The sequence below is a fragment of the Megalobrama amblycephala genome, linkage group LG13, assembly GCF_018812025.1.
Source record: "Megalobrama amblycephala isolate DHTTF-2021 linkage group LG13, ASM1881202v1, whole genome shotgun sequence".
Lineage (NCBI taxonomy): Eukaryota > Metazoa > Chordata > Actinopteri > Cypriniformes > Xenocyprididae > Megalobrama > Megalobrama amblycephala.
Genome location: NC_063056.1, coordinates 31,492,306 through 31,504,585, shown reverse-complemented (window position 1 = coordinate 31,504,585; position 12,280 = coordinate 31,492,306). Strand labels below are relative to the sequence as shown.

The window sequence follows — 12,280 nt, the reverse complement described above, 5'->3', positions numbered from 1 at the left end:
CAATAAAAGGCCACTCTAAAATGTCCGGGGGGTGGGGGGTCCGAAAACCAGTCAGTATCTGTTTTATATACACACACGTGTTCATTTTATTTCTGTAGGCCCAATGTACACATATGGCATCAGTATATATATATATATATATATATATATATATATATATATATATATATATATATATATATATATATATATATATATATATATTTTATATATTTATTATCTTTGTTTGTAAAGCTCTAAAAAGTTCAGTGCATACACTTAGCGTCAGAGTTCCAAGATTACAATACAGAGTTCTGGGCATTAGAGCAAGAGCTGTGTACACACCGGATGTTTCCTCCCTTATTAGAGCTTTTTATGCTTGATTTATTTTGTCCTTGATGAATAAAAGCCCCGGTGAATTACATCTCAGTCATGCAGATTAGTTCTGATAACAGCAGACCTGTCAGGATGACTGTTTGAGTTTCATCCACCTGACAGGCAGTTTCGATGGAAACATTGCTACCGGAGCATTTGGTTGCGAGACAGCACTTTCCCAATCCCCTCAGGGAACAACAGATCTCTGCAGTCTTCCTTTAGGTTTACACAACACCAAACAGTCATGGATGAGTTCAAACACAGGGATGAGGGATGACAAGAGTGGATTTGTCTACTGTTTTATCCAATGCAATCCTTGTTTTCTTCCGCAAAGGGGTTGCAAATGAGGATAGGCCAGCCATATTGCTAAACATTTTAGAGGCAATGATCAGACTGATGTACTGTAAGCTTTGTGCATGTGGCAGTACAGGAGAAAGGAGGTGTTGGGTACTTCTATCACACTTACCTTTATTGCTAGCTGCTCCCCCCTGGGCAAGAAACCTTTAGAGATGGTCAGTGGTGCATAAGCATATTTAGGTTATTAAGGATTTAACCTATACTGTACTGTTAAGCAAGCAGATGTGTCGCTTCTAATCTATTCCCATATAATCCTAATGATAACAATAACCCCTTAGTATGTGCTTATTTCTGTAACTATGCAGACTGCAAAAAGCAAAAGCACTGATGCCCTGTAAACAAATATTGTGTTTGGATTTGCATGCTGCATCTCTTATAGAGGAGACAAGGAAGCAAAGCTGAAAACACTGACACCAGACCTCAAGATATTATCACTTCTGTCAATCTTTACCTGACCGCAGCTCCTGATCACTCACAATTAATATTGTTGTTGTTGAAACTTGTTACAAAAACTAGAAAGACGAAAACTAGACCTGAAAAAAATAAATAAATAAATGTCTAATACTTTAAAAAACAAAAGAAATCTGAATATATAAATGTTCACTAAAATATTAACTCAAAATTACAGAGAAAATTAATAAAAATGAATTATATTTAATTATAAAGTATTTTATTTTATTTTAAATAATGATTTGCAATTAAAAAAAACAAACTAAAACTAGCTGTTTTCAAAAAAATACAAACAAAGTAAAAACTATTTATCAACAGGTAAAACTAAAACTAAACAGAAATTTAAAAACACAAAAAAATAAAATAAAAAAATTATTTAGTTTTTATTGGCCATTATTTAGTTCTTACTATATTTTAAAAATTACTTTACGAATTATTACAACAAAATAAAAAAAAAATTACAATTCAAAGTACAAAATAGTGAAACTAAAACTAATACTTGTGCTTGAATTCAATACAAAAACTAAATTAATAAAACATAACAGTAAACTAAAATTTGCCATTTACAAATTATACAAAAAAAAAAAAAAAACTACATAAAATGTATTCATTAACAGGTCAAAATAATTTAAACTTGAATGAAATTTACAACTACAATATAAAAAAGACAAACTTTCCAATAAGAACCAATAGAATAAATATTTACAAATAAGTTAAAACAAAAACTAAAGAAACTAAATCCAATACTAGTGTACTGAAATGAAAACTTAAACTTAATACTATTAGTAATAAGTACTTAATACTAGTAATTCAAGTAAACTTAAATGGTGACTAAAACAAATATTAAACTAAAAAAACAGAAATTGAAAATAAAAATGTTTTCAAATATATAATAGCCGTGTTCCTGATACATTTAAAAATAAAATGTTCATTCCAACCCAAACTCCTCCCAGCTCCCCACCTTTCCATTCAGCTTTGGACTGAACACACATTCCTCAATCTGATGATATCTCAGCCTTCACAGCACACGGCTTGAGGATCAGCTGAGATCTCAGAGGAGAGATGTCGGCCAAATCAGTGACAGTGAGAAGAGCTGCCTGCCAATGTCTATAAATCAGTGGAAATATATTGCACACCGTGCACAGCCCTGTCTGAAGAGGTTAACTGGAGTCACACTGATTGTGTGTCAGTCATTATTACACAAAGATGCACACCACGTTTCCTCTCTGTCCCTGACTGACAGAACTGTTATCAAGATAGTCAACATTCCTGAAGAAAGCGAAAGCAGCATTTTTAGACACTATCATGTATCTTGCTTAAAAGTGACAACATTCACTGCCGATATAATTTCTGTTCCATTGTCTTAATATAAATAAAACTGACTGAAATCAAAATTGATCCCATTTACATTATTAATAAATGTCACTGGTGTTATTGAGCAAGATTCAACTTTCATGAAAATATAAATGGGATTCCCCAACCGAAATGACTTTCGGCTAACATTAAGAATGGGAAAATATAATATTAATCAAAATTTTATACTGAAGGAAAACATGAATAATGCTTGCCGCGAAAGTGTTTGCCAGGAAGTTGCAATGCGGTTGCTAGTGTGTACTGGTGGATGGTTGCTTATTGGCTCAAGTCTCTAATATAATTTTGGCCTCTAGCTTGGCTTAGGGTTTGTCGAATACCGAACCATGAGGATGAGTAATAGTAATGATGATCTTGGCTAAGTTTCACTCAGAAATACACCACATCACAGAAGCCAAATTTGTTGTGAATGCCATTTTAAGTTGTCTTTAAATGTCTGTTCCGACATGCAAAGAGAAAATATAAAAGTACACTACCACTGAACAGTTTGGGGTCAGTATGATTTTTTAAAAAGAAATGAATACTTTTATTCAGCAAGGATGCTTTAAATTGATCAAGAGTGACAGTAAAAACATATATAATGTTACAAAATATTTCTGTTTCAAATTAATGCTGTTCTTTTGAACTTTATATTTATCAAAAAATCCTGATGAATCACCGTTTTCACAAAAATATTAAGCAGCATAACTATTTTCAACATTGATAATAAAAAACATTTCTTGAGCAGCAAATCATCATATTAGAATGATTTCTGAAGGATCATGTGACACTTAAGGCTGGAGAGATGATGCTGAAAATTCAGCTTTGATCACAGGGATAAATTACATTTTAAAATATATTTACATAGAAAACAGTTATTTTAAATTGTAATAATAGTTAAGTTTTTACTATATTTTTATCCAAATAAATGCAGCCTTGGTGAGCATAATAGTGTGCACATACCAAAAGTGAAATTAAATATTTTCGCGAGTAGATTACATACAAACTCAATGCAAAGACGTGAATAGATGCGAATTCGCGGTGCGATGTGAATGACGTGAATTGGGCGACATTTGCCTCAATCACGTCTTTGGCAGAAGTTTGAAAAATTTCACCTCGAGTGGAAAATTTGCATACCGAGTTGTTGCACGAGCCAATCAGTGAAGAGCTCCGGTTTGACACATCCGGAAAAAAAAAAAATCATACCGAGCCCAAACTTATGCTAATATGCTTAAAAACCCTCAGATGCAAATGAAAAAAAAAAGAACATGAAAATCTTTCTTATACTCAACAATGACAAAGAGATAAATATCTATGTTGAATGCAGCTGGTAGATGCATCATTAAAACTTATTGAGTCCAAGTTTCATTGCACATTGTGTGCTGAAACCACATGACTCGCCCATCCAGCTGTGAAAACTCCTGGTAACAGTGCTGAAAAAAACGGAAAAAAGCAGCATGCTTTTATTCAACCCACAATAAAGACTACATTTCAACCTTCAAGTGTTCCTCATCCAATGCTATGAGTATTACCGCGTATAGTGACAGTAAATGCAGCTGGTTTTAACCAAGGCCACAGTGATGTTATGCAAACAACGCACACCTGTCGGACCTGCTGGAGGATTTACAGCAAACAACGCACCTGGCGGCTGGCATACGGGTTCACCTGAGATAAACCTGGGATGGAAACATGCTAATTAACCACGTTGACCTAGTGCACCTCCTCTCTGCTGTACAACAAAGTAGGTATAACTTGAACTTGTTTAGTTTCTACCACATAATCCTTCTGGAAAAATGCTGGTCCATGCTGTCTCTCTTCTGGTAACTTCATATGCGTTCTCCATGACTGGTTTATGTTTCTCTGAGAGTCTCCATTGGACACAACACGAGCTGCTCGACAGCTGCTTCAAATCTTAAACTTTATAGCCATAAAAACCACTCACGTATCAGTAATCTATTACCCGACCAACCAATGAAACCTTAAGCAAGCTAGATAAATATTTCCACAAGATACTGAATTGTCCTTTTTCATAAAATGGTTCATACCTTGAGCACTCTCTTCCTCTTGAACATTTCTTCTGCGGTTGATACCTTGATGCAGAAGTATGGAGGTCAAGTACTAGCCACACTTTAGCTGTCATCACCTCCCTAGGTCACCTTCTCCAATTCAGACGCATCCGTGTTCATTCTGGTCTCTAATCCTGCCGTCGGACCCTCCACAGACAAGTGCGGATGGGTGGAATTTCCTTGGTGATTCTCGAAAGCGTAAAAGCACTCTTTCTTCACGTACTCGTCTATCTCTCGTTTCTTACAGTCTCAGACACACAAAAAGCTCACATTCAGAGGCACCTGTTGAATATTTGATGTGGTGATCTGAACGCTGGGTTAACGCCAGGCCTCAGTGACTCCTCAGCTGTTCGCAGGAAGAGGAGGGCTGCTCGTATGACAGAGCATTTGTGCTGTTCTCTCCACTGGTTTTTGGACATGTTGGGGATGTTCAGGCACCCCTATCTAGGTGCGTCCTGACAGTTTAATATAGGGGTACAACGGATCACAAAACTCATGGTTCAGATCACATTACGATTTTTGTGTCACGGATCAGATCATTTACCAAATCAGCAAAAAAAAAATAAAAAAAAATTTAAAATTAGGGAGGTGGGTCTGATCTGTTACGACCCCAGTTCAATAAAAATATGTATATATGTCCTAGTATAAATTAGGCCTGCCCAATTAATCAAAATAAAAACAAAATTGCAATATGGTGATTATCAAATAGTGGCTGAATGACTTTAAAAAAAAAATAATAAAAACCCTTAGTTATTTCATCTAGCTACTGCCTCAGTTTGTGGTTCTCAATAGGTTGACACATTCTGTAATCTTTGTCATATTTCTGAGTGAAACAGGATATTCAACAATAAAAAAGACATTGTTTCATCCATCAGAATTAACTGAGGGATTAACTGAGGGAGAACAAAAATGGTGTTACATTCCAGAATGGGTTCAAGTGGTTGAAGAAGCGTTACAAAATAAGACAGTCGAAAATGCAATGTCAGTAAGACACAATAAGACCAGAAACATGTATTAAGAATGTAAACGGAGTCAGTTTTGACTTCATGGTTCAACTTTCAAATTAGATCACTATATCATATCTTTCCATCTGAAATAAATGCCTTGCCCTTCTATAGGCCACAACTAAAAGAAAATCTAATCTGAATATGAATATGATCCTGATCACTCACAGTCTATTCTGGTCATCCAGCAATCAATGACCAGCTACAGTATGTTGATGCTATGCACAAACAAGGGCTCTTTCAACTCAGTAAGACACAGAAGGAAAGGCAAAAAATACACACAGATCATGAAACATGCACAAACAAACAAAACATCACAAGACATAATGAGTCTCATTCACTAACCAATGCTTATGCATGCATTTCTGAGTACAACCTGTGTTTAAGCAGTTTTTATGTGGAAATTATATTAAATAAAAATTCAGTTTATCATTTAAAATTTACTTGAAATTCACAATCAAATTTAGAACAGAACGTTAGTTTGAAATTAGACTTCAGATATATTACATATTATAATTTGAGTAACTAAATGACTCCACTACAAGTCTACTTTCAAAGTTAGAATTCAACTACATGTCTTTAACTAGTTGCAACTTAACTAATTTTGAAATTTGATACGTTAAAAATACGAAATCATATGCAGAGACTGACAAATGTTTATATAGGAGAGGTTGTACGAAAGCCCTTTTATGGACTTCCTCACTTCCTGTAGACACGCCCTCCCTGATTTAGAATAATCTGAAATTATCAACAGTAGAATGAGGGTAAAATGTAAGCAATTATGAGTGAATGAGACTCAAAGCATGCACAGTAAGAGTTTAGGCAGGGATGGGTTCAAACCCTGTTATTCATCAAAAGCATCTGAATAATCTTAATACAGCCTTTTATCAGTTTACTATTCCTCTTGCTCAGTTTATAACTGTATAAACAGAATCAGAGTTGATCCCATCCTGTGAGTGAAGTGCGTTTGGCTGCGGAGCGGCACTTACCGGACATGTCTGCCAGGCTCATCGCTCTCACAAACATGGCGCATTTCCGAACCCACTGGGGTCCTGACACTTGACACAGAAAAGGAGAATAAAGGCCATTTAATGTCAGCCATTAGTCTGCACTATAATCTCATACACACAAGGACCTGCCATAACCCAAACACTGTGGATTATAAAAATGCATGAATGAGCCAGCATGATAACGAGATCAGCAACATACAATGAGGATGGCTTATATGAGAGAAAGACATCTGCTGAAATTAGCAAATGTCCAGTATAGTTTTATTCACCTTAAGAGTATGTCTTTAATTAACATGCAAAGGAATTCAAATAAACTCCTGTAAAGATATGAAAGGCCGTGTGCTTTACAAGGTCAGCCCCATGTAGAGCTGAACTGCAGACAGCAGTAAACAAATGCAAAGAATCCATGAGACCTCCAGGCAGGAATTCTCTGGAATGGGGAGTATTCTGCAACCATGGCAACGAGTGATGTAGGAATGGAGTGTGTTTTTGTAGGGAGCATTTTTGGCCCGTGTGAGAGCTGTGCTAAGTTCAGCCAGTTAACAAAGACTTTAAGGCCAAAAAACGACTTTAATTCAAGTACACAAGCATGAATGATTGGCCAAGGCATTGCAAGCATGCGGTCCCGATGTACATAATGAACATGCCTTATTGAGTTACTCTGCTGGTAACAAACCTCAGTATATCAGTTTAGCTAACTTTAACTTGCTCAGCAAGAATATCTTCAAATTGGTGCTCCGCCATGACATTAGTTGACCTGAAAGAGAAAACTGACCACAGAAGGAATTCATTTATGCTAATTCATGCTATAGTGCTTCTTTCTGCAATGTTGATAATGCAACACATACTACTAAAAATATAGAAAAAAAGAGTGATGTGTGAGAGTCCTATCAATGGCTTAAGTTAACACTTTCCCCGCCATTGATGGAATTTTCTGATAATAATGACAACGCTTCCCTGCCATTGACAGAATTTTCTGGATATCCATGTGTTGACGGTAGGGGGGCGCTATTACGCATCTTCTGAAACAGTACAGAATCCCCTGATCAAAACACAAGTGAAGAAGCAGAAACAAGCGATAGAAGCATCATTTATGAACACTGTAGTCTTTGACAAAAATATGATTTTCTCAGCTTTTTGTTCAAAATGTTTTTTTTTTTTTTAATGAAACCTACCCACATTCAAGTGTTGTTAAAAAAAGAATGCATGAAGCTAGAAAATATTATATTATATATATATATATATATATATATTTTATTTTTATTTTTTTTGGTTTGTTTTGTTTAAAAGCAACAAATCAACAAAACAAGCAATCTTTCTTGAGGCCATGAAAGGCCAAAATGGACAAAAATGCTGGCAGGCAACTTTATAAAATAAATAATACAAAAAAAAAAAACGCTGGCAGGGAAAGAGTTAAATAAGCACTTTTTTATTTTACGTAACATTTATTCAAAATTCATTTTTGTGTACTTTACATTATCAAGACTGTCAGTTGATTTTACAGCTCTGTATGGAAAACTAACATCCAATAAATCAACAAAGCTGAAATATGTATAAGCTTCTGTGAATATAAAAATTCAATTTTAAATGAAATTATCAGTCATTGTTTGGCTTGGCTGAAAACATACTTTATCATTAGAAGAAGCACTCAAACATTAAAATAAAATAAAACAATAAAATAAAATAAAAATCTATCCAAACAAGTACAAAACCTTTGGGAAAAAAACCCCCAAAGAATACTGGCATATTATGTGGCTTGGCTGATAATATGCTTTATCATTAGAAGAACCATTCAAACATTAAAATAAAATAAAATAAAATAAAATAAAATAAAATAAAATAAAATAAAATAATACATTTGAAAAAAACAAAACAAGAATACTGGCATATTGTTTGGCTTGGCTGATAATGTGCTAGAAGAAACGCTCAAAAATAAAAAATAAAGTAAAAAAGTAAAAAATACATGTTATTATTATTATTAGATTTATATAAAATAAATATATACAATCAAGTATAAAAATAAAATAAAAAAATAAATAAAAATAAGAACAAAAAATATCCTACTACAGTTAAACTAAAATTCTGAAAAACAGGAATTTCCGTATATCCAGTAGAATCTTACTTGACTATTACATCATTCTATAGGATTCATATAAATAAGAATGGTTCCAAATTATAATAGAAACTAAATAAGCAACCCCTTTATTTGCAAAGCTTTTCAGCAGCCAAAAACAGGCATTACCTGATGCTATTCAAATACAAATATACTTTGTGTATCATGATACCAGTGTATTTTTTACTAAGGGGATGGTTGTGGTCACCACAGTAAAGCTGCTAGCAATTGTCAGCTGTCATCTTAACGTGGCCGAATTGTGCTGATATAGAGAACAGCGAGAGAGGCTTATTATAGCGAAGTCGTGCTGTCAAAGTGTGTACCATCATGTGGGCAGCGTCTCTATAGTAACAGCGCTGGCTTTGGCCAAGGAGAAAGGCTCAATGTGTGTGTGAAGGGTGAAACCACATGGCTGTTAAATAAAGAAACCAGGATAGATGTAGAGAGAGAAATATTCAAATGAACACTGGGCTGCGTTTGCGTAAGTGTCACACAGTGTATGTGGTGTCCCTGGTAATAGCCCAAGCTGTGTCCAGTAAAGCACACGCTGTGAAGTCTGCTTGTAGGTGCGCTGGATAAAATAGGTCACACACAAACTATTATTGTCACTTCCTCCCACAGTCTCTCTGTGCTGTCAGAGTAGTTCTGCTGTACGCACACAGACACGCGCACGTACACAATACCGTGCCATTTGACCTTGCAGGCAGGGCTGTAAATATTTGTTCTGACAATGATTTGATTATTAGATATTTAGTCATAATTCAGCTTTTTGAATCATTTGATTGAGTTATTTTGGTCTGATTCATGATTAGGTCTGGTTTATACGTTTATACATTAAATATTTACTGTATAAAATAGCGTTCAAAAGTTTGGGGTGACAAAGACTATTTTATTAATACTTTTATTCAGCATAGATGGAATAAACTGATCAAATTCGACAGTAAAGAACATTTATAAAGGTACAAAAAGATTTGTATTTCAAATAAACGCTGTTCTTTTAAACTTTCTATTCATCAAAGAATCCTGGAAAAAATGCATCAAAGGTTTCTACAAAAATATTAATTCATCAGTGCATTGAATTTTCATCAGAACACTGTCAGGTCGCTGCATTTACACCCCTGCGAGCCATATCGATCCTCCTCTACACGCTCTGATTAAGGACGTGCTGCAGGTAAACAACATGAGTGGAGAAGTTGATAGTGGTAACAGAATTAATGACTTGAAAACATGGCCCTCAGATCTCATCAAACTGGAACTGGCCATTACAATCACTGTTTTTCGGTCGCTGCTCGCAGCAGGTGTCCTGGATCTGACCTCAAAACAAGACAATAGGACAGCAGCCATTAAGTCACTCAAGCAGAAGAGGCTATACAAGCTATTGTCGATTGTCTTGGTTTCTTGGAGAGTCGACACCCCAAAACCCCACCTCCAAATCTCCAAGACTAAGCAGCTTTTTCCCAAGACCATTAAGAGACAGATTATAAGCGTAGTTTGTGGATCTCATTTCAAAAAGAGCCCAAGCGAGGACATTACACAGTAAGATGTAATGGTCTGACAGAAACACTCACGAAGAAGTACTGTGGTGCCACTAGTACAGTGATGGTATCAGATGGCATTACATTGAATGATTATCATATTCATGTATAATGATATTTACATGGAACTAGGGGTATGCAATATCAAGATTTTAGATTGTGAACAATAAAAATATGTCAATGATCTGCCTTTGAAGAAAGATCGTAGCATCACGCTATAGTGCACATCAGATGCAGGTTAAAAATGCTGGGGTAAAAACAACCCAAGTTGGGTTAAAAATGGACAAACTCAGTGATTGGGTTGTTTTAACACAGCTGTTGGGTTAAATGTTTGCCCAACATACTGGGCAGTTTTAATTAACACAACTATTGTTTAAAAATTATTATATGGCTAGATTAAATTGAACCCAAAATAGGTTGAAAAATTAAAAATCAGACCCATAATTACTAGAGGAAACAATAATAATCAAAAGGTGAACATTTATGAATAGGCAACTTAATAAATGTTTATTGTTTAATTATTATTCATTAAACATATTAATAAAATGTTAATTTCCAACATACTTTAGGATCATTTTAAGCAAGCAATATAGTAATTTTTAAACAATAGCCGAATTAGCTAAATAAAACTACCCAACAAATGTCCATTTTCAACCCAACTTGGGTTGTTTTTAACCTAGCATTTTTTTAGTGTATTGTTACAGTATATACACTGAAAATATTAATACAGTGTTTATTTCATTATATCTGTCCTGTTATTATTTGTTATTTGCATTTTTGTTCTTATTTTTAATAACAAAGATAAAATAAGATTTTGTGTCATAACGCCCACCCCTACTTCAGCCTAAATGGTCTGTCATTCTTTTTTCTGTTTATATTTTGTTACCTTGTAAAGCTATTTTTAAAATAGGGAAATTAGTTTGGCTGTACTTCTCAGTGACTTGCAAAATAGTCTTAAAAACCAGCATGGAAAAAGAATCATGATAAGATCGTGGATTGTGATCCTGTCTGAAAGAAATCATTATATAATATTGTTGCCATATCGCCCACCCCTACATGGAACATCAAAGAAGCAACACAACTGTACTTTTTTGTTATTGGAAAGGTAAGCCAGGTGGGTTTGGAAATGGATGCACATTCTGCACAAACATATCTACCAAGGTATAAACGGTATAGCAGTATCTTAACCAGTTACCATGGTATGGTGTATATCGTCAGACCACTCAAGCCTAACTGAAAAACAGAGCAGAAGAAGCCCAGACTGACGCTACAAGTGTGCAAGTGGGAATTGGGCTCTGAAATGACAGAATGGGCTGGGGGAGGGGGAGGGTGCGTTCTGCTCAATGACTCCTCAACGTGAAGATGTGAAAGAACGATTCTGAGATGCCAAACAAAGCTTAAACGCAAAACTGACTGACAGCATATGCAAAAACACAGAGAGATATTCGAGACAACAGTGGAAAACTATTTATTATGACATCAAGAATCTGAATCATTTTAGTTAAATCAATTAATTTGGACCGTTCAGATCTCAAGGCCCCAATTAGCCTAGTTAAATTTCCTCAAAAATGGTCCTTGAAAAGCATTTTACATTGCATTTTTGAAGTAAAATACATTGTTTAGATAAATACTACCACTTATCACTTATCAATTTTAAAACTGTGGCAAATGTCGCATTGTTTACATTTCACTAGCATCGGTTTTAGTTCTCCTTTGCAGTTGAGTGAATAATTAATAATTTCGACTAAATCATTAAAAAGAATAGTCCCAAAAGAACTATTTGTTTGTGAACTACTAATTAACAAACACTGAACAACAACGTATCATACATACCGGAGAAGCTTAAATTCGTGTCTCAGAGATGCCAAAAGGAACTGAAACACTAAACTGACTGGCAGTAAAATGAGCAAAGAATTTCAAGATAACATCAGATCTACTGATAGCATCAAGACTGATGCATTTTGGTGCATCAGTCTAAAAAAAAAACAAAAAACAAAAAAACAACATGATTCAAAAGTGAATCCAGAGATTTGTACAATTT

The 12,280-nt window shown here is 34.8% G+C and overlaps 1 protein-coding gene across 7 annotated transcripts in view; it reads right to left on the bottom strand.

The window, feature by feature from the left end:
* arhgap33 (Rho GTPase activating protein 33) overlaps positions 1 to 12,280 on the bottom strand; it is a 55,286-nt gene that overhangs the window by 29,573 nt on the left and 13,433 nt on the right. For 3 of the 7 annotated variants that reach the window (XM_048152452.1, XM_048152453.1, XM_048152455.1), the window contains exons 2-3: positions 6,571 to 6,639; positions 821 to 855 (exon numbers count right to left, since the gene is read on the bottom strand). The exons of 2 other annotated variants lie outside the window; for them this stretch is intronic. In XM_048152452.1, the coding sequence (XP_048008409.1) occupies positions 821 to 855; positions 6,571 to 6,639 (104 nt within the window). The remainder of the gene's footprint in view (positions 1 to 820; positions 856 to 6,570; positions 6,640 to 12,280) is intronic. 2 more of the 7 variants (XM_048152456.1, XM_048152457.1) reach the window with 1 other exon arrangement.